Source organism: Siphateles boraxobius, unplaced genomic scaffold, assembly GCF_051911475.1.
Source record: "Siphateles boraxobius isolate OS27281-9 unplaced genomic scaffold, OSU_SipBor_1 1, whole genome shotgun sequence".
NCBI lineage: Eukaryota > Metazoa > Chordata > Actinopteri > Cypriniformes > Leuciscidae > Siphateles > Siphateles boraxobius.
Window position 1 is genome coordinate 19183101 of NW_027508699.1, and position 23400 is coordinate 19206500.

Consider the following 23400-nt stretch of genomic DNA (forward strand, 5'->3'; position numbering starts at 1 on the left):
TCATTCATTTCAATAATTGTCTATGCCAAATCCACTTAACAGTCTAAAAACAAACATGTCTCCTGAACAGTTATTCTATTGTCAACCCCGTTACTCTTAGAATACTCTATATATAATAAATAGAAATAAAAGTCAAATGTAAATAACCTCTTTTAATATGTTAAGTAAAATACAACAATATCCCCCTCAAGTATTTAGGATATGATCATAACATATTATTTTTTTGTCATGATTTTTCCCTAAAAACTAAGATAAAGTGACATGGCCGATTGCATTTGAGTGTATTCATCCATGTAAAAAAAATATTTTCATTTATAAACACTCCTAATGTAAACAGGGATGATGTAGCCTATCTTTAATACCAGATTTATTCTAAGTGTCACTTCAAATACTTTAAAATACAATTTGAAGTTTGTAACGGGGTTGACAAAACACACATGTGGATGTTGAATATTTTAGGAAAATAAATAAATAAGATTGCCTGAGATGGCACCTCAAATTTTTCTGACATGTAAGTCTACTTAAACCAAATAAGTCCTTATAAACACAACAAACACAATTTGTTATTTCAGAATAGAAAATGGCACGTTTTCATTGGGGTTAGCTTTAGTTTTGAGAATATTTTAACTGGCAATTATTACAAAAGCTGTCGAGCATATACTGTAACGTTAAAGGTTCCGAGCTAGAAAAACCCTTTGATCGTTGGCATCATGTTCGATTGCTCTCTCCTGCTTAGATGGACAACATGGCCACGATGCGATGAGGAATCTCTGTCTGGGTCGTTTGTTCAGAGAGCTAAACATAACATTACAAAACATCGAAACCCTCTAGAGCAATGGGTTTAACACAGAGCAGTGGTGCACCTGAGGGGGGAACAGAAGGATTTCACGTCCATGGGGTAACGTTAACGTTAAATTGCTTAAATTTAGCTGACTTAGCGTATGACAGCGAGCAGCTTTGGATGCTAACTGTATGCTTTGATAAAGTTATCATGTCCGCATTGCTTTAGCCTTTGACATATATGCATTGAGAGAAAACAGAGTGTGTGCATTCATATATATTTGTGTAATTATCTGATAAATAAATAACTGTCAGATACACGGTATTAACAACTGGAAAAGCATTTTCATGGTTTGAAAAGTGCTTGCAAAGTGGCAAGTAGAGTGGCAAGTTCTTATTTGTGATATCTTACATTGTGGTCACACGTCACATCTTCAGTCTGTAAACGTGTTTGTATGTTTTTTAACACCAGTGTCGTGGTCAGTGATCCAAGAGCTTTTGGATTTAGGCAAATTTAAGAGTAGCCGCCACGTCATTGAACCCGCAGGGGGCGAGGGGGATTACGTAATATTTATATAAACACGTCACATATTTTCACAGATATTCATTACTTCAGATTGCATACTATTCGGTGGATGTTATTAAACTTTCCAGTGCACAATAATGCGTACAACGTCAATGAATGCATTTGAAATTCAAAGATTCCATAGATCTGAATAGAATTTGTACTCTGCAATGATTTACTCCAATTCCTTTGCAGATACAAGAGGACTCACCGGCAGAGAAAGCTGGTTTGGAGCCCTTTTTTGATTTCATCATATCCATTGGCAATGATCGTCTTGTAAGTTTGTATTTGTAAAACTCAATTGGTTATTTATTGTCATAGGGGAAAAAATGTGTCACAGATTTAAGACAGTGTCACACAAGTATTAATCGACAAATTATCCTATAATTGAGTAATTGAGAAATCGGTGCATTTGTTTAGGTTTACGTGCACAATAATATTCAAATTAATATTCATATTGTAATGTTTTCATATTTTGACTATGCGTTTTTCTTGCAAGCAGTTCGAAATCTAGTAATAACTAACAAATAATTCTCAAGGTTTTCAGTAGTCAGTGACATGACAATCATTCAAATGCACAAGAATGTTCTTGAATATTGGAATATGTTATTGTGCATGCATCATATAAGTGAGTTAAAACTGATTGACATAGCCTAAGATGTAGCCAATATTCTAGAAATCTCTGAGCAGGTCTCAGTGTTGTTGATGAGTCAAGTGGATTGTATAAGGGGATGGATGTGATTTTATGTTTGTGTAAATTGATTGTTTGTGTGTGAATGCCATGTGTAATAAAAAACAAACACTGAAACAATTTTTCCATGGGGACAATACAGACTAAGACTGTATAAGACAGCTAAAGCACATCATGTTTTTAAACCATGTAAACATCTTATTTACAATGTACACTTCATCTCCAGTATATCCTCAAGAGAAAATAAACGTGCATGTCTTAGTTGGAATAAAGACTTAACCAGAAAATGGTTGTTAATCAGAAATTGTTTTCATGTACTGTAAATGTAGTCACTGTTACTTGGATTATAATGGGTCATATGATGTCTGAACAGAATCAGGAGAATGATTTGCTTAAGGACCTCCTCAAGGCTAATGTGGAGAAACCAGTTAAGATGGAAGTGTATAGTACAAAGACCATGAGGATCCGGGAATTGGAGGTGGTTCCCAGCAACATGTGGGGTGGTCAAGGACTTCTGGGAGCCAGTGTCCGCTTCTGTAGCTTTCAAGGAGCCAATGAAAATGTTTGGCATGTTCTCGTAAGTTATCTTTGTGTTTAATATGTAATCCATGCATTTCTTTAAATAATTTGGCTTTTTGTGTAAGTATTTTGCACCCTCTGGTTTTAGGATGTGGAGCCAAATTCACCAGCAGCACTGGCTGGACTCCAGGAGCATTCAGACTTCATTGTTGGAGCTGACCAGGTTCTGCAAGATGTAAGACGTGAATTATTATCATGAATGCTTGATTGTTATTTCTATGCGTGCAAGTTATTGGGGTCTATATACTACTATGAACGAACTCCATGAAATCAGCCTGATTGTTGGGAGAAGTTGCTATTAATTTTTAAACCGATTGGACAAGGTTTTTTATACCCGTTGTGGAATAGGCCATTCCAGGATGACACAAGTTTACATAACATTAAGTAAAATTAAGAGAAGATCCATCAACGTGTTCTTTCTGTCAAAACCCTTTATCCCTGAAGCATATTTTATTCGATTCTTCTGGTTTAAATCTGGTGGGAAACCCTTTTTTACATAGTAAACACTTTTGAAAATGTTTAAACTAAAGTTAAACCAAATATAGTTTTAGAGTTTTTAGCAAACATACAGTAGATTGTAAAAACCTGATATGCAGTCCTGCTCAGAATTATTGGCACCCTTGGTAAATATGAACAAAGAAGCCTGTGAAAATAAATTGGCTTTGTTAATCCTTTTGACCTTTAATGTTTTCCTCTAATACACATTGACCACAATTAATGGCACCCTATTATTCAATGCTTTTTGCAACCTCCTTTTGCTAAGCTTCAGCTCTGAGTCTTCTTCTATAATGCCTGATGAGTTTAGAGAACACCTGACTAGAGATCAGAGACCATTCCCCCATACAGAATCTCTCCAGATCTGTTAAATTCCCAAATCCATGTTGACACACTTTACTCTTAAGATTTGAATAGGGTTCAGGTCATGGCCATGGCCCATTATGATATTTCTAGGTTTCAATTTTTTATCTGTTGGTATTTTATAGAATTCATGATGCCATTTATGTGAATAAGATGTCCAGGGCCTCCAGCATAAAAATAGCCTAACAACATTAAAGATCCAGCAGTATATTTAATCTGCCAAAAAGCTCTTCTTCTAATTTCCCGTTTAAAGCTCCAGTAGTGTCTGACAATTGAATATGATGGAGTTTGTTTTAGGATGAGAGTAGAGGATTTTTCTTGAAACCCTCCTGAACAACTTATTTCTTCAATTCTCCATTTGTGATCCTTGGAGAGTTTTTGGCCACTCAAACTTTCCTCCTCATTGTGCATTGAGACTATATAGACACACGTGCTCTTGCTGGCAGATTCGTAACATCTTTAGTTGATTGGAACGTTGTAATTATTGCGCTTGAAATGGGATTTTTCAATGCTTTAGCGATTCTCTTACAATCTACACATCAGAACTATATTCTTTGGTTTTACTGATTGATTGATGATTAAGGGAATTTGGGCTTTGTGTTTGCTCCTATTTATACTACTGTGAAACAGGAAGTCATGGCTGAATAAGTTAATGTTCCTAGTCACCCTGGTGTGATACAATTTGTTTAATTATGAAGGGGAATATACTTCAGAGATATTTTACTTATTAGAATTTCTAGGGGTACCAAAGATTTTGGCCAACATGCATTAGAGAAAAACATTTATTTCATAATGTGACCACTACATTTATTAGTTTTTCTTACTGAAAATGCAAGGTTTTTATAATCAAGCAATGTTTTGATTTCCCAACAGTCAGAGGATTTCTTCTCCCTAATTGAAGCCCATGAGGGAAAACCATTGAAGTTGCTGGTCTACAATACAGAAACCAATAAATGCAGGGAGGTGGTTGTCACACCAAATGGTGCCTGGGGAGGAGAAGGCAGGTAATAACCCTGTTACCGAGGATATAATACTGTAATGAATATTAGACCAAGCTATAATTATGAGGAAATAATTCAGATAACTGCCTACCCCTTTGTAGTCTTGGCTGTGGCATTGGATATGGGTACCTCCACCGAATCCCAGCACAACCTGACAGCCCAAAATCTGAAAAAATCAGTCCAAAAACTTCTCCTGTGGCAGGGACGCCAGAGCAAGAATTCCCTACAAACGGATTCACAGAGGTAGTTTTTCACAAGACTGTAGTTTGCTCATATTATTTAAAGGGATAGTTCACTCAGAATTCTGCTGTTATTTACTTACAGACAAAGCTTTGTTTTTCTTTCTAATGTGTAACACAAAACAAAATATTTTGATTTGTCCATACAATGAAAGTAAATGGGGTCCAAAAAATAATTAGACCCCATTGGCTTTCAACACAGACATTTTTCAAAAAATCTTACAGAAATAGGGCTGCAGGATTTGGAACAAAAAATAAATTTGTAATTTTTCTGTTAAAAATTTTAATTGCAATTTAAAAAAAAATCCAGGCTTGTTTTTAGGAAGCACAATTTGGCCAGACTTTGTGATCATATATAATTATATGAAATATCCTTGGTTGGTTGAACAACATTCACACATTTGATTTTTTGGTGATATACTTTTTCTCAGGTGTCCTTAATGGGGTCTGGTCAGTCAATGAGTGTCTTGGATCTTGAAACCCCACTGCCACCTCCCATTCAGAGAGTCATGGATCCTGGTAAGGCATCAAAATATGTGCTTCAGCTAACTCTTCTGTAGAACAAGAATCATGAAAAGACATTCTAATGCATCAAAGCAATGGTTCTTCCAGGTTTCTCGGATCAGTCAGAAGTGGCCATGATGAATTCAGAAGTGTCAGACATGGCAGATCGACTGGACCTATCCACTTCTTCCATTGACATGACAAATACTTCCCTAGCAGTCCGAGAGGACATTGACGCATCGGGTGTTGGTGAGGCAGCTTTGCTAATTTTAGGTGAACAGAATTCAATTGGTGAGCACAAGTCTAGGTTTTAAAATGTGCAAAAATGTGTCTCTTTTTGCAGAGGAGCTTCAAGACCGAGAGTTTCCTTGTCGTGACCCCGAAGAGAAAATTACAGAGGAATATCCTGCTGTGGATTTCAGTTCCTCTATCACACCACCTTCAGATGTTTCTCCTCCCCTTTCTGTCTCACACCCTCTTCTCCCAAATGTACCTCTCGATCATAGCATGCCAACAGAAATGGCATCTTTGATGAATTCTTCAATCCCATCTCGCGAATCTTCCGTGCCTCCTATAGACATCTCTTCCTTGCTCATTGATCCCGCCGCCCTTCATCTCGAGTCATCTGCCTTGCCTGCAGAATATCCCATGGAAACCAACGAGTCCTCACTTTTCCCCTCAGAAACTAATGATGTCAATCAGGGTTTTTCTGATGAGCCACAGTTTCTGAAGAGCAGCTGGTCTGAGGGCAAAGCAGAGGCCATTTCTTCTGACCTGATGTCTTTTGATTCTCATTGTGGAGAAGTCAAAGATGAAGCAGCTCTTCAGTAGTGTCACTATCAAGTACCTTGTATCTTGTTTACGCAGTTGCTTTACAATCATCGGGTGCGTTTTTTTAATGGCTTCAGTGGTCCTGGACTTGGGAATGGTATCTTGTGTGGTTTTTGAATGGTTGTGTCCAAATGTATTAATTATTAATTCCTTTTTATTTTTTGCGTGCTAGTAGTCATGTTGATTTTAGGCTGTAGGTCAGTGTTTTAAATTTTTTAGTTCTTAATTTAGAAGATAATGTTTTATGTTACTACGTTGAAACCGTTTTATTCAGCTTGATTAAAATTGTGAATTAAATTCACAAAAAGTAGCAACCAAAACCTTTACTTAATTGACCTTTTGTTTTAAATATTTGTAGTATTTATTTAGCTACAAAGACACTCATAGATTGTTGAGTTAAAATGAACACAGTGTAGATTATATAGCGCTCATGTCAGAATATACGCAAAGGATCTTAAGAATACTGTGACACAAAATAGACTAATTTCGTCTAGAAAATGCATTACAATATTTTTGCCACATTGTTACATTTAAACTTTTAGAAGCTCTGCAACCTGTTTGGTTTTTATTTTTTCTTGTTTTTCTTCTTCTTTCTGTGTTGTGGGAATGTTTGTTAGCCTAAGTACACATTTTTAATACTGGACAACGGTTTTGTATTTGTTTAGTTTTGCTAATTAAGGCTAATTAGAATTTAGAAATTATTTGGATGTGATTTTAGAATCTTTCAACAAATATTTAATTTAAATGTTTGCTACTTGGATAGAGTAATGTTTTATTTATACTTTGAAAACCTTAAATGAACACTACTGGAATGTTGTTACAGTAGAATTTGCTTTTCACTTTTTTGGGGGACTACTTTTGACTGGTCATTTATTGATCTATGCAAATACAGTTATTGTATAAATGCCAATAGAATTTCTGTGGTATTATGATTGAGTCAGTGTAATCATCACTGCCACATTTAAGAATAGTGTCATACCCAGGCCAGTACTTTAATATTCATGTTTGATGATGGGGAGATATAAATGATACTCTTTGTTCATCTTAAATTCATTGTTGTAATTTCTAAAAGTTTCAGCTATGAACAAAGACTTTATATGTGTCTATACAGGCAAAGTGATTTCTGAGGACATCTTTTTGCATTGATGCTATCATGGTACTTAACAAGGGTGAAGAGAGAATGTTTTTGGACTCTTTTGACTCAAAAGAATATCTGTTCTTCCTAGATGGTGAACACAAATGTATATTTTTTTTATAGTAATGCTACTGATGCTTGAGAGAAGATTAAGTAAACACTACTGTACCTACACACAAACTGTATTCTTCGGGTTTCTGGGAAAATATCAGTGAAAAACACTGGAACCATATACTGCAATAAAAGATCCAAATGATAAATTGTTTTTAGTGGTGATTTTGTATTTGAGTTGTAGCTTAATTTGGTGTAGGTTTTTGACAGTGCTGGGTTGATCAGTTACAAATTGTAGTCTGTTACAGATTCCCAATTTTATTACAAAAATTGTAGTTAGTAACGTAATCCATTACATTACACATTTTAGGTAATATAAACCGACAACTTTTTGATTACTTTTGACCTAACTCGTTTACCACATTGACTTGAATAGAATAAAAATTGTACCATACTGATATAAAAGAGAATGAAAATATATTCCATTCTTTGTTATTTAGAAAGGAATTCTCTCACGTCATGTCGTTCCAAACCTGCACGACGTTCTTTCTTCTGCAGAACACAAAATATTTTATTTTGAAGAATATGGTAACCAAATAGTTTTGGATTGATTTCCTTTGTATGGAAAAATAAAACAGACATTTCTCAAAATAACTTATGTTCCATTGAAGAAAGAACGTCATACAGGTTTGAACTTACTTGAAAGGTGAGTAGGCTAAATTATGACAGAATTTTCATTTTTGATAAAACATTAATGAAAGTGTTAAGCTAATAATCATAAATTGACTATACGTTCATGCTACTGGTCAAACTTTTAGGATAAGTAATATTTAAATGGCTTTTAGTTTAAACACAACATTGTACGTGTATCCCTAAAGAAACAATTCTATCGAATGGAAAAAGGGGTAGAGGAGCGCTTCCTTGACTCAAATTTTTGGTTAAGGTAGAGGTGCTCTTTGGATGGGAAACTAAATAGCAAAAATCAAAAAAAGAATAACTCCAAGGCACTCTCAATTGAAAAACTTTAAAAGCCTTTATATGGTCAAATTACCATCTAAAAAACGTTTCGGCTACATGCCTTCTTCTGGGAGTTAAACAATAAACAAAAAAACAATACTATCATTTGAAATAACTACTAGCTGTTAGAAGTGTAATCATTAAGAAGTTTAGGTTAGGTTACTTGTGAAAATAGTGATTCAATTTGTAAAAGACAGCTGCACAAGCGTGTCTTTGTGATGTAAAGTCATGTGATGTCATCCTTCTCATCCTCCTAACTGTATAATGGGGAACTGCGATCCCACTGCACTTGCGCTGCATGAGGGTCTAATGTTCCAATCCAGGACATGAGGATCTAAAACCCACCATCAAACCACGGGCATCTCGAACGGGTCTTGAGGTAAGACACGTGCAGCAGGCTGATCTCGCGCTGTGAGGCCTGAATACAGAATGCGACAATTATGCGGCCTCCTCTTCACACTTTTATTTGCTGAGGTGAGTAACGGCATTTAATTTTATATTTTATTTTCAAGAGTTACCAAAAACACGTTAGTTTTGAACTAGACTTTGATTATCATTTTCTTGTCGTGCTTCTCTTGCTCCATCAGTCTATGACACAAATATCTTACAATATATCCCACACACAGACACAGTGTCCCTCTACCACAAAACATTGTTTATTGTTCTTGTCCAGGACTCATACAAGAAGCTCTTTGTAGTTTATTTTCCATGAACTATGGTGTCAGATGCAGTCCACAACTGTCACAAAAAAAAAAGACCATTATGTTAATATAGGACACAACAAAGGTTCTTGAGGTTGAAACTGTCAGTCATTTATTTTCTATTTGCTATTTTGGTGGTTCATTTTGTGTTGGTTTTATAAATAGGGTGATGTCAGGTAAAATGGGCCAGTAGTTTCCGTATTTTGCAAACAAGACAAAATGATAGTAGGCTAGAGCCAACACAGAAGTATATCTGAAATGGTCTGATTTCAAACAGTGTTGATATTGTTTGCTCTTTTCAGAATACTTTTGTTAGTTGCACCTTGCATGTTTACCATGCTCTTCCATGAATATTGAATCTTACTTTAAAAACGTACAATATCTTTTGCAGACACTTGCTGAAAAAAAGGACTGTTGGTACTTTGAAGGAGATTATCCAGTATACTTCATGTAAGTGTAGTAGATTAAAGTAGCAGGACCCACACAACCCTAGTCTTTACTAACCTCACCCCTTCTTCTTAATAGTTTTAACAGAATATCGGTTAAAGGATTAGTTCAGATGCACATTGAATAAAAGAAAATTCCTCAGCTCAGAAACCTCCCACCCCCTTTACTAGTTTCAATAAGAGTAATTTATCACAAGTGCTCCCATATACCCAGCCACTGACATGCGCGACAGGAGGTGAGGTACAAACAGTTCAGTCTTCTCACCAAACGCAGATGAATTCTCCTGCAGCCACAGCAGACAGTACTTCATGCTCCTTCATTACATTCAGTTCAAAACAGCACATTCATCATCAAGTTTTTACACACACACACACACACACACACACACACACACACACACACACACACACACACACACACACACACACACACACACACACACACACACACACTCCTGTTCAAAAGTTTTGGCTAAGCTGAATTTTCAGCAGCCAGTCTTCAGTGTCACATGATCCTTCAGAAATCATTCTAATTTGCTGATTTGGTGCTTAAGAAACATTTCTTATTGTTATCAATGTTGAAAACTGTTGAGCTGCCTAATTATTTTGTGGAAACCATGATGCATTTTATTCAGGATTCTTTGATTAATACAAAGTTCAAAAGAACAGCATTGATTTGAATTAGAAATATTTTGTAACATTGTAAATGTCTTTACTGTCACTTGTAAACAATATAACAAGGAACATATAGCCAATCATACTTATTTTATCATGAACTTCAAGCCTTATTGAAGAGCCACAGTAAGGACTGAGGAAGAATATGCCTGTCTTTAGATGCAAGACATATGAGGACTGCTGTGGCACACAATGCTGTGTTCGAGCCCTTTCTGCTCAGAGTATATGGTTTTTCTGGTGAGTTATTTCTACAATAGTTTTTTGTGTGTGTGTGTGTGTGGGGGGGGGGTCGCATTCAAAATGGGGCTCAAAAAACTTGGGTCAGATGGTTTATTGGAACATCCATCCATTTTCCAAACCGTTTGTCTTATGTAAAGTAGCAGAGAACCAGGGATCTTCTCGATAGGGGATGATATCCACTACCATGCCGGAACGGAACACTTCATGTGATTTTATGGGCTGTTTTTGATTGGTTCTTAGGCTGTTGCTGATAATTGGCATTTTGTGCTGCTGCAGTACTGGGTACTTCATTCGCAGACGTGTCCACCCTTACCCTCCACCTGGGGAACCTGATTTTAACGTGGCCTTCACCAGACACCCCATCATGTCACCAGGTAATCTCTCTGTATGCCCTTGTCCTGCAAACACCGTTCATGTGGTTTGATCCGCTGTGTGTGTTGGCAGGACTGCGTCAGGCAGGCTTTCGCAGTTATGGAGACTCAGAGACTGCAATCATTTCAACTGTCTACCCAGTGCAGACCCACACCAGTCACATGACTGCAGTGTATTCAGCCATGCCGTACAGCCAGCCTCCTCCTCCCTATGATCAGGCCATGCAGGACTCGCAGAAGAAATAAACAGAACAACACAGTCCCGAGGAACAACACTATAGATCATCATTGACTTTTTTTTTTACTCAATCTTAAAGTCTGTGAGGTGAAAGAAAGAAAGAAAGAAAGAAACAGAAGAAGCTCAACAACTCAGGCATGACTGGAGGAAACAAACTTACAAACTGGAACTGATGTAAGAGTACAAAACAAAATTATTGAGACATTGAAATGCCTCCATCTTTCTTTCAGCATAAAAGATGAGTCAGCGGTAGGCTAATAGATCTATCTGACAACAGCCTCAAAAAAACGCTTATCATTTTACTAAATTTTTAAAAATTTAAAAAAGCTTTATTATTTATACTTAAAAATAGAGGGCTCTAAAAGTATCAAACATTTTATTTCTTCACACATAGTGGAAATTATACCCTCGGCTATAAAAATGTTATTAACTGAAATCTATTTTTTAAACCAAACTCATCACCCATAACCCTAATAAAGTGGGTATTTTAAAACTGTTATATATTTGCTTATTTTACATATTTATTATATTTACTTAATAAATGTATACATTTATTTTTTAATTATTTATTATTAAACATCATTTATTATGTATTATATTTCTTTATATTTTTTTGTTTGTGATATTTTTTGTTTGTTTTATACAAGTACTTCATACATAAATATACAAGATTTTCTTTCATTACCACCACAAGGTGGCGCTTCAAAATAATCTTTTTAGTAATCAGTTTATTATTCCTATTTACTAGCACTTACCGTTGTATATTGAGGGAAAAGGAACACACGCCAACATCAGTTTATATATCTTTATGTTATTATTTATTCCCCAGAATGATGATACATGAAACATTCAATCAAATTGGCCTTGTTTGGAAAACGACGCAATGAGAATTTTCATTCTCTTCAAAGGCACTGAAAACCCTTGTGTCTGTGTCTGTACCGTAATAAACTGTGAAGAAGACAGAACTCGCTGTAGTAACCTAAATACTGCCCCACAGAGCTGAGTGGGCTCAGTTTTAAACCTCAGGGAAATCTTACAAAAATGCATTTGAGGGCATTTAAGTTGAAACAAAAGGACAAAGAAAAAAACCCATGGCAACGAACACTATGTTCTGTATGATCACATCTGAGCTTGTGTTTAATTAGATCTGAGACAGTTTGATTAAGGGCCACATTCATACAGTCTCTCAAAAAAATCAGCACATTACTGAAGCTATGCTAAAAGTCATTCTTGTGATGAAACTGTATATCCTGAAGCACTCTTCTGAGGGGAGGCAGTGTCCTTATGAGCCTTTGTTTAAGTCTAGACTTCACTATTTGATGCGTTTTATTCCACAGCGAACAATAATTATATAATTACTTGCATGCAAAGACCTTGAGAATGTAGCTAAATGACTGAAACCACGACACTGCATTTGTTCCTGCAATATGGAATGGATCATTTCCATTGAATTCATTTTCCAAAAAAAGTACTTCTTTCTGTGGTCTGGTTGGGGACAGGTCAAGGAGGTTGCTTTAAAGTAAAGAAAAAAAAGATTTATTTTATTTCTGCATTTTTCAAATCTTATATTTTTAATTATTTTAATAGTTTGCTATTCATTGTCACGGATCACAAGATGTTAGAGCCCATAACAATATAACATTTTCTGTAAAAAGGGTCTTAAAGCTAGAAATCATAATTTCTTGTTGTCCAAATTAGTCAGTGTAATTTTTCCCATTGTATCATTGTGTAATAAAAATATTTTATTTTACTTTTCTTTTGGTAACATTTCATTTATAAAAGCCCTAAATAGTAACTTTTCAAATTTTACAACATGAAATAGTTAAAAATAATTCACTTCTCAAGTCAATTCTGTTACCGTACCATACTTTGCCTTTAAATTGGTGGAATTATCTATGTAAGACACATGAAATGATGTCACTTTCCCTCACTGATAAGATCTGAAGCAGTAAAATGTGTCTGTGGTCTCTCTGAGAAAATATTTGAATCTAAAAAGCTCTTACACTGAGAGTTATTTTGTGAAACGTCAACATTTTTACCACAATAACAAAAAGGAAAACAGAATTTATCACTGATCACACAGTGGTTTGTTCAGAAGTCTTTTATTCATGATTTCATTGTGCTCTTAGCATTATGCTAGCAAGTGGAGTTTTTGGCTTAAAAGTTTAAAATCGTCAATTCTGTTAAACTCAAACTGTTACTAAGGTAGAGTAACTGTTGACAGTATATAACAGAGTTGACAAACAAAACTACAAAGAAATATATTTTTATTTTTTCAAAAAAGGAAGGTAAAAAAATAGTAACTTGTTCGGGAAGCAATGAATTATGAATGTTTTCAATAAGATTCTGGAAAAAAAAAATCTGTTAGTAAACAGTTTTTCCCCCTTAACTTTTTGAAATGCGAAACGTATCTTCAATAATAGAATCACTCATCTATTATACATGATTTATCTGTGCACATTACTTTTTTTTTTAATTCAAGTGCCTTCATCTTTAATTAAAATAGCTTGCAGCGACTCTTCTGTGATGTTGTTTACTGGCGCGAGGGCGGGACAACTGCGTTCAAGTCCTCCTGGGAAGTACGTACTTACGAGTCGGGTGTTTACGACGGCAGGTGCGTTCAAGTCACTGGGTGCTTCTCAATATCCCTCCTCGTCTCCTCTGTCCTCCATCCTATGACCCGGAAACCAATCATGCACAGCCATCTTGAAGGACACCTCAATTCTCTAATTGCACCCATAGACAGTAAAAGAAATGGACACAGCGACCCCGTTGATTTCAACGGAGAGAGTTGAAGCCGAACATGGGCACTCACTTCCTGATAGCCAAGCGTTCTGCGCAGGCTAAAACTGAGCTTGATGACGTAGATGTCACGTGAGCAACCTGACTGACAGTTGTAAATCTTCTAGTAGCTGTGCCAAGACAAATCTGAATCACCCATAGACAGTCACCCAACGTTAATCGTGCACAGAGACGGTGAAGCGCGACCTGCAGGAACTTTTGGTAAGTATTCTGATTAATTATTTTGTCATTTTGCTTAATATTTATTTATTTAAAATTTAACGTCAGTACGCCTGCGAGACTGTGCGAGCTTCTCCTCCTGTCTATACGGTAATGTCTCTATTGTGCGACATGAAGTCGCGTGGTTATGACGCAATTTTTAGCCTATTTTTACAAGAATGGCTTCTACGGGGCCATAACGTAAGATACAAAGTAATGGAGCCTTTTATACATTGTCGTGTTTCTTTAGAAATAAATAATGGACAAATGAAGTCTTTGGACGCCTCAGATGTAAAGTTATTCGCTGTCAAAGTGACGCCAAAATGAATGGGAGTCAATGGGATGCTAACAGCAGGTGATAGCCAGCTACAATGGCGGCCCCCGGAGGCAGCTTCAACTTCCGCCTGATGGATTACCCCCTTGATTGCACCGCGACGAGTCGAGGAACGAGGAGTGAGGAGGCTTTCAGAGGAGTCATGAGCGAGGATACACAGGTGTATCCTATGCGGAACTGTTCCATTGACTAAACGTGACGCACGTATTCTCCTCCCCCTTCACATCGGTCACAATCTTTTTAAATTATAGTTTACCTATGCAGTTTATATAAACCACACATCTCACATATTTCAACAGGGTATCTTGCTTTATTATTATTCATTATGTATTTCTTAAATAAACAAACTTCAACAACATAAGGGCAGATGCTTTGAGCGCTGCTGATGACGCTGTGAAGTGACGCTGGAATGATCAAGTATTCCAATGTATAAAAAAAGCTTTCATTCGATTCCTCCGTCCTCATTTTCTTTCCTTGCAGCCTTCCCTCGCATCCTACAGGGGGAGGAGCTGAGGCGCTAGGAGAGGAAGCGAGGAAAGGAAACGAGGATGCACAAATAAGAAATGAGAAGCACCCACTTTCGGAGTAAGACGCCGGTGTACTTTCTCTTAATTACAAAAATAAGACAAGGTTCTCAAACCCCAGATCTAGAAAATGAAGAACAAAGATTTACATACGGTGTGCTTTGCTTTTTTATGTTTTTAGTTAATTTATGAAGCCACTGCAAACTGTATCGTTACATATTAGGCTACATTGTTACTTTATAATGCTATCATATTCTGTGCAGGCAATTAGCTTACTGCGCTGTAAATAGAAAAGCCTGACAATGGGTGCTTCTCATTTCTTATTTGTACATCCCATAGACAGTAAAAGAAATGGACACAGCGACCTCGTTGATTTCAACGGAGAGAGTTGAAGCCGAACATGGGCACTCACTTCCTGATAGCCGAAGCGTTCTGCGCAGGCTCAAACTGAGCTTGATGACGTAGATGTCACGTGAGCAACCTGACTGACAGTTGTAAATCTTCTAGTAGCTGTGCCAAGACAAATCTGAATCACCCATAGACAGTCACCCAACGTTAATCGTGCACAGAGACGGTGAAGCGCGACCTGCAGCAACTTTTGGTAAGTATTCTGATTAATTATTTTGTCATTTTGCTTAATATTTATTTATTTAAAATTTAACGTCAGTACGCCTGCGAGACTGAGCGAGCTTCTCCTCCTGTCTATACGGTAATGTCTCTATTGTGCGACATGAAGTCGCGTGGTTATGACGCAATTTTTAGCCTATTTTTACAAGAATGGCTTCTACGGGGCCATAACGTAAGATACAAAGTAATGGAGCCTTTTATACATTGTCGTGTTTCTTTAGAAATAAATAATGGACAAATGAAGTCTTTGGACGCCTCAGATGTAAAGTTATTCGCTGTCAAAGTGACGCCAAAATGAATGGGAGTCAATGGGATGCTAACAGCAGGTGATAGCCAGCTACAATGGCGGCCCCCGGAGGCAGCTTCAACTTCCGCCTGATGGATTACCCCCTTGGTACATCCTCGTTTCCTTTCCTCGCTTCCTCTCCTAGCGCCTCAGCTCCTCCCCCTATAGGTTGTGAGGGAAGGACGCAAGGAAAGAAAATGAGGACGGATGAATCGAATGAAAGCTTTTTTATACATTGGAATACTTGATCACTTGAGCGTCACTTCATAGCGTCATCAGCAGCGCTCAAAGGATCTCCCCTTATGTTGTTGAAGTTTGTTTATTTAAGAAATTCATAATGAATAATAATAAAGCAAGATACCCTGTTGAAATATGTGAGATGTGTGGTTTATAAAAACAGCAAGGGTAAAGTACAAATTCAAATTATTGTCACCGATGTGAAGGGGGAGGAGAATGTATACGTGCATCACGTTTAGTCAATAAAACACTTCCGCATAGGATACAGCTGTGTATCCTCGCTCATGACTCCTCTAAAAGCATCCTCACTCCTCGATCCTCGACTCCTCACGGTGCAATTAGAGAATTGAGATGTCCTTCAAGATGGCTGTGCTTGATTGGTTTCCGGGTCATAGGATGGAGGACAGAGGAGCGAGGAGACGAGGAGGGATATGAGAAGCACCCAATATCTATGGACAATATCACAGCTACCTAGAAGTATTGTGGTATTCCGCCATGTTTCTCACTGACACGCCCGCCACTCGTAAAGATCGGGGGTGCTTCTCATTTCTTATTTGTGCATCCTCGTTTCATCTGAATGATTAATTAGCCGTGTTTAAACCACCTCATATGAGTGTTTGCAATTCATGTTGTTGCGAGAAGCTAGCGCAGTGAACGGGGCTTGAGAGCGCGTCGAGTGAGGGCGCGGGTGCAGCCTCCGTGTTGTCAGATCCACCTAAGGGAAAGGTGGCAGTAGTCTCCAGGACCTGTTTTTCTGATTTAATATAACACTTTATTAAGTTAAAAGGAAGTTATTAAAGTGGAAAGTTGCATTTTAGGTTTAGTGATATATTAATCGTATTTCCAAAACACAAGCTTTGAACTTATTTCGGATTATTATTATTATTTTGTTTTGCTCGTTTTTCGTAGCAATATCTGGCAACATTTTACTGTCGGCATTAATAAAATAAAAAAGCTTATAGACATGGGCCGTTTCTCAATATTCGTTCTTGTCTGTACTTGTGTTCTTGTGGACTTGTGGGACGTCATCAGTCGCTGCCCAAGTATTGTCTTAATACACAAGTTTGCATTTTGGCAAGAACGGTTAAAAATCCCGGAAGTGTTCTTGACACGCCCATTTTACCGAGGATGCATCGGTTGGTAACTTGTGTGAACTTGACGGCAGAAATATCCCAGCACTCATTTCGGCATTCAAGGAAGGAGCGGGGAGCAGAAAGGCAGAACAACAGTAAGTCGTTTTTCTACAATTTCGTATGCTATTTCATCACTAAATTCACTTCTGAGAACATTTGATGCGAGAAATCTACTGTGTAGATTTCAAATATTGTAATTTTTACGAAAAATTATGTCGAATCGAAAATATGCTCATACGTTTTCGGTGGTGAAGAATCTCCATAAGCGCACGCGGGTGTAGCTAGCGAGCCAACCGGCCATTCATGCTAAAAACTCGTTTTACCCCACCGTCAAGAGACCATAGCAGCAGCGCAAAAATGGCAGAAGAAAGCCAGACCCACAGCTGTAAGAAAGTTTACTTTTCTCACCGCTGTTATTATGTAATTGCATTCTAATTAATGTGATAACATTTTCATTTAAACCAAGGGACATTTGAGGAAACCGCTGCACTGATTGAATGGCGAGCGGCCAACGAGGCTCTCTTTACTGGTCGGAGGAATTCCAAGTAGGCTTGGGCGATAAAACCTGGCTGTTATCATCAATAATTCTCGTTATATTTGGGTACTGAAGACGGCGCTGTGCGGGGGTATTGCGCAATACCAGCAAGAACACATCGCCTCAAACTGTCAGCAGCGTTCTGTGTGATCGTCACCTTGTAAGTTCATTCTTCCAAGAACAACTAGCAAGAGCGTTCTCCCCAAGAACACAAGTCCGTTCTTTGCATTCTTGGTTTTGAGAAACGGCCAAACTGTAATTGCATAAAGCTAACACATTCGGTAAGACAAACGCAATGATCATCGTGATTATCTGTAAGAAATGTATAACACTATCAAAAACAATAGCATAATACAGATCTGTTTGATACAGAATGAAATTTGACAAATAACTTACTGGCCAGCAGGAAGACGGCTCATGCTGTTTTAACCTTTCACAAAGTCATCATAAAAACATGAATTAAAGCAGTGTTTCTAAACTAGCAATCTATTCAGTCAGCATATTTGTGTTTGATCTGTGTAAATTACAGAAATATAAGACTTGCTTGACCTACTTTTTTTTCTATATTTCTTTGCACAAAACTCTCCAGAAAGTGCCATTTAATGGTAATTTTTCAAAAAAAATCACGGGGGGCATACCCCCGGACCCCCCTAGTGAGAGACTGCCCCACACATAATCATATATATATGTCAAATAAAATACCTTTTTTTTTAAAAAAAGGGTCGCAGCTTCATATCCATGGGGGAATGTGGGTCCAATGGCCTAACCATTATAGCACAATTATTTACACAACAATTGATACGTGCGTCACGTTTAGTCAATAAAACACTTCCGCATAGGATACACCTGTGTATCCTCGCTCATGATTCCTCTGGGAGCCTCCTCACTCCTCGATACTCGCCTCCTTGCGGAGCAATTAGAGCAGGGATGTCCAAACTCAGTCCTGGAGGGCCACTGTCCTGCAGAGTTTAGCTCCAACCCCAATTAAACACACCTGAACCACCAGCTAATCAAGGTCTTATAGGCCAGAAACTTCCAGGCAGGTGTGTTGAGTATGGCTAGAGCTAAACTCTGCAGGACAGTGGCCCTCCAGGACTGAGTTTGGACACCCCTGAATTAGAGAATTGAGATGTCCTTCAAGATGGCTGAGCTTGATCGGTTTCCGGGTCATAGGATGGAGGTAGGAGGAACGAGGAGAGATATTGAGAAGCACCCCGGGACTTAAAGAAAATCCCAAGGTCCCCACTCGTATTTAAGACATTGTGGTGGCGCATGTGCGTTCAACTCCAAATATGATCGACATGACTTGAACGCACCAAACCTGTCACTCACATGACATCACAGCAATAGCAAACCACAGCCATCTGATCAAATCCTGATGGATCAAATCAAGTTCCGCTCTACATTTTTTCTTTTTCTCAGATATTTATCTCAATAGGGAAGTAAAGACTATCGCAAATTCCGTTTCATGCCGATTCAAGGTACAGCATTTAGGTTGTTTCAGGTGCATGGGAGAAACTGAAGAAGAATGTAAAACGTCCTTCGAGTTTCCTGGGAGGACAACCTTTGTTTGACCTTCATCTCCTCTCACTTATTTATAATGCATACTTCATAAAAGTTTGAGCACAACTGAGTCCACAGTCCAGAATGTGCATGAGTTCAGTCTCTTCACTTTCAAAGCACACAATATAAAGAGAGCTCTGAGAACAGACAGAGTGTGGATGTATTATACAACTACAAATGTTCTTGATGAAACAAAGGAAAGGTTTGAAAATAAAATGTTTAAAAAATTGGACAAATGCATTTTCCTGTTCTTTTTTACCTGCTTGTCACACTAGTTGACATTAAATTGTAATAGTTGTTTGCAAAGAAAAGGAAAAAATATATGTACAGGTGCTGGCCCTGGTTATTTCTAGGCTTGATTACTGCAATGCTCTTCTAGCTGGTCTTCCATCATGTGCAACTAAACCCTTACAATTGATCCAGAATGCTGCTGCTCGTCTTGTCTTCAACGAGCCCAAAAGGGCCCACGTCACTCCGCTGTTCATCACCCTGCATTGGCTACCACTCGCTGCTCGAATCAAGTTCAAGGCGCTGACACTTGCTTACAGATTGTCCACCGGCTCAGCTCCCTCCTACTTTCACTCGCTCCTACGGGTCTACATCCCTACCAGAAGCCTACGATCGGCCAAGGAGCGACGGCTCGTGGTGCCTTCACAGCGAGGCACTAAATCACTCTCCAGAACATTCTCATTCACGGTTCCATGCTGGTGGAATGACCTACCCACCCTCGTCCGTAATGCAGAATCCCTGACAGCATTCAAAAGACAACTGAAAACTCATCTCTTCCGTGAGTACTTAACATAAAAAAATAAAAAATAAAACTTTTTCTTGAAATCTTCACTTGTCTGGTTTATGCTACTCTGAGCAATGTTCGAACTTTGTATTCTGAGCACTTCTTGCGTTGTTTTTGCCTCTCCACGATGACTCGCTTGGTTTAATCCTCAAATGTAAGTCGCTTTGGATAAAAGCGTCTGCTAAATGACTAAATGTAAATGTAAATGCTGGTCATATAATTAAAATATCAACAAAGTTGATTTATTTCAGTAATTCCATTCAAAAAGTAAAATTTGGATATTATATTCATTAATTACACACAGACTGATATATTTCAAATGTTTATTTAATTTAATTGTGATGATTAAAACTGACAACTAATGAAAATCCCAAATTCAGTATCTCCGAAAATTAGAATATTACTTAAGACCAATACAAAAAAAGGATTTTGAGAAATGTTGGCCAACTGAAAAGTATGAACATGAAAAGTATGAGCATGTACAGCACTCAATACTTAGTTGGGGCTCCTTTTGCCTGAATTACCGCAGCAATACTCCATGGCATGGAGTCGATCAGTTTGTCACTGGTCAGGGGCCTCATTTATGAAACTGCGTAGGATCCTTACTAAAAGTGTAAGTGCGCCAGAAAGCCAAAAATGGCGTTTGCAAAAAAATATTCAGACTTATAAAACCGTGCGTACGCCAGAACCTGCGCATAATTCACTTTATAAATCCCAGTTAGCGGAAGATGGTGCGCACATGCGTCTCCTCCCCGAAACAACCATATATGGAGCTTACAATGCCTAGTTTTACTATATGCACATCCTTGTGATAACATGTTTAACGGTACAAGACCGAAAATATGAAATGCGGATGTGCTGTCACATTAGTTACATTAATAAAAATCATTTAGTAGCCCATCCTTGCCTTGTTTTTGAATAAATAAACCAAATAGTGTAAAATACATTTCGGAGGTTTTTCGGAGGTTACGGTTTTTCTCAATCTTTTCCACTGGCCAAGGAGTATTTTTAATTGATTTATGTTTTTAATGGAAACAGATAGACCTTGTTGTGAATTATTTGCACAAAACTATTTTCTCAGACAATCTGCTATTATCATGATAAGCAATTATCTATGTAGTTAAACATTAAAACACAGCATGCCACAGGAAAAGTGTTCGAAAGCATTGCACCCACAACAAATATTTATATTTATTGAATATAAAAAATGTTGTAACTTCTCAGTAATGATTTCATGTAATTATTTAATTTAAATGTTTACATCATTCTTTTATTTATTTAAACTGTTATTGTGAACATGCACTGTATTTATGATTAGGACTTATAATGAAGATTTACGGTTTATGATAGGCTATATATGCGTCAGCTTCACTAAACGGCCCAACGGGCTCGCTGGCGCGGACATTTAAGAAGGGATGGATGTTTACTTCATGTGATAGGCTTGGTGAGTGAAATTATATTTGTAATATCTTTCTGTATATGTATAATTTTTTTAGATTTTCTGTTTATAAGTGACCAAAAAGTCATGTAACTCCAGCTCACCATCGGTGTCGCCAAACTGCTCCATCTCCAAAATGTTCGTACGCATGGGTCAGAGTTTGCGTGCAGGTGCGAAAATTTTCCCGTCAAGTTTGTTTTTATAAATCACAACTTGTGCGTCGGAAGTGCCATACGCCTCTTTCAGGGCCTGTTTTGTGCGTACGCAATGGTTATAAATGAGGACTCAGGTGTTATGAGAGCCCAGGTTGCTCTGATAGTGGCCTTCAGCTCTTCTGCATTGTTGGCTCTTCACAATAACCCATTGATTTTCTATAGGCTTAAGGTCAGGCGAGTTTGCTGGCCAATTAAGAACAGGAATACCATGGTTCTTCAACCAGGTACTGGTAGCTTTGGCACTGTGTGCAGGTGACAAGTCCTGTTGGAAAATGAAATCTACATCTCCGTAAAGTTGGTCAGCAGCAGGAAGCATGAAGTGCTCTAAAACTTCTTGGTAGACGGCTGCGTTGACCTTGGCCCTCAGAAAACACAGCGGACCAACACCAGCAGATCACATGGCGCCCCAAACCATCACTGACTGTGGAAACTTTACACTGGACTTCAAGCAACGTGGATTCTGTGCCTCTCCTCTCTTTCTCCAGACTCTGGGACCTTGATTTCCAAAGGAAATGCAAAATTTAGTTTCATCAGAGAACATAACTTTGGACCACTCAGCAGCAGTCCAGTCCTTTTTGTCTTTAGCCCAGGCGAGACGCTTCTGATGCTGTGTCTTGTTCAAGAGTGGCTTGACACAAGGAATGCGACAGCTGAAACCCATGTCTTGCATATCTGTGCGTGGTGGTTCTTGAAGCACTGATTCCAGCTGCAGTCCACTCTTTGTGAAAATCTCCCACATTTTTGAATGGGTTTTCTTTCACAACCCTCTCCAGGGTGTGGTTATCCCTATTGCTTGAACACCTTTTTCTACCACATCATTTCCTTCCCTTCGCCTCTCTGTTAATGTGCTTGGAAACAGAGCTCTGTGAACAGCCAGCCTCTTTAGCAATGACCTTTTGTGTCTTGCCCTCCTTGTGGAGGCCAATGGGTGTCTTGGGTGCCAAGTCAGCAGTCTTCCCCATGATTGTGTAGCCTACAGAACTAGACTGAGAGACCATTTAAAGGCCTTTGCAGGTGTTTTGAGTTAATTAGCTGATTAGAGTGTGACACCAGGTGTCTTCAATATTGATTCAATATCTGAAATACTGATTTTGGGGTTTTCATTAGTTGACAGCTATAATCATCAAAATGAAAAGGAATGAACACTTGAAATATATCAGTCTGTGTGTGAATATAATATCCAAATTTCACTTTTTGAATGGAATTACTGAAATAAATCAACTTTTTGATGATATTCAAATTATATGACCAGCACCTGTATATAGATGACAATTAGGACACAAGTGTAAGCAAATCCTCAGTTTGTGGAACATGAGGCAGCATCATAGACTTGCACACAGTTAAATATTTAGAGTCCGCCGGGATTAAATTAACTTGACTAGATGTTTGCAGTGTAGCGTATATTTTTTTGATGGTCAAGTTTCTTCTCGAGTCAACTTTTCAGATATGCTGTTTCTTTTTACATGTGATACATTTGTTCTGCTCCTACATTCTCCGCATCCCTGACTGTTGTGTTGTGTAGAGGTGGAAGCAACAGATGGACTTTGACGTGTTGTGAAAGAGAAACATATAAGCTGATAGACTTCCAGTGCACCAGAGGACCCCGTAAGACAAGTGCAACACCTGAAAAGTAAACTAAACGGTTACCACATCGACCCTTTACAGGAATCAGGCCCACGTGCTTCAATGTAGCTGTTAGATACACTCCCGTACAAATGTTTTTCTCTGGTACAAAACATTTCTCATGCTTACCAAGGCTTAAACGAGTAAAAATACAGTAAAAACAGTAATAT

The 23400-nt window shown here is 38.0% G+C and overlaps 2 protein-coding genes and 1 long non-coding RNA gene across 5 annotated transcripts; 2 read left to right on the plus strand and 1 right to left on the minus strand.

The window, feature by feature from the left end:
- The first annotated feature begins 712 nt into the window (after window positions 1–712).
- On the plus strand, window positions 713–7443 carry gorasp1a (golgi reassembly stacking protein 1a). The gene is made up of 9 exons (XM_077227055.1): window positions 713–898; window positions 1541–1621; window positions 2410–2613; window positions 2704–2790; window positions 4347–4477; window positions 4576–4717; window positions 5145–5232; window positions 5326–5466; window positions 5561–7443. Exons 1-9 carry the CDS (start codon window positions 836–838, stop codon window positions 6046–6048), a joined length of 1425 nt encoding a protein of 474 aa, XP_077083170.1. The 5' UTR covers window positions 713–835; the 3' UTR covers window positions 6049–7443.
- A 1001-nt stretch (window positions 7444–8444) lies between these two features.
- vopp1a (VOPP1 WW domain binding protein a) lies at window positions 8445–11415 on the plus strand. Of its 3 annotated transcripts, XM_077227076.1 has the most exons (6): window positions 8711–8725; window positions 9344–9402; window positions 9478–9634; window positions 10233–10310; window positions 10554–10687; window positions 10758–11415. In XM_077227076.1, the coding sequence occupies exons 3-6, from the start codon at window positions 9621–9623 to the stop codon at window positions 10928–10930; spliced, it is 399 nt and encodes a 132-aa protein (XP_077083191.1). In that variant the 5' UTR covers window positions 8711–8725; window positions 9344–9402; window positions 9478–9620; the 3' UTR covers window positions 10931–11415. The 3 variants fall into 3 exon arrangements, with proteins under 3 accessions (XP_077083188.1, XP_077083180.1, XP_077083191.1); XM_077227073.1 differs by lacking the exon at window positions 9478–9634 and having other exon boundaries at window positions 8445–8725; window positions 10590–10687; XM_077227065.1 differs by lacking the exon at window positions 9478–9634 and having other exon boundaries at window positions 8448–8725.
- A 1889-nt stretch (window positions 11416–13304) lies between these two features.
- LOC143737015 (uncharacterized) lies at window positions 13305–16465 on the minus strand. The gene is made up of 3 exons (XR_013203611.1): window positions 16396–16465; window positions 14831–15089; window positions 13305–13550 (listed from the first exon to the last, which is right to left on the minus strand). It is a non-coding gene; the product is annotated as an uncharacterized LOC143737015 (long non-coding RNA).
- Between the last annotated feature and the right edge of the window lie 6935 nt (window positions 16466–23400).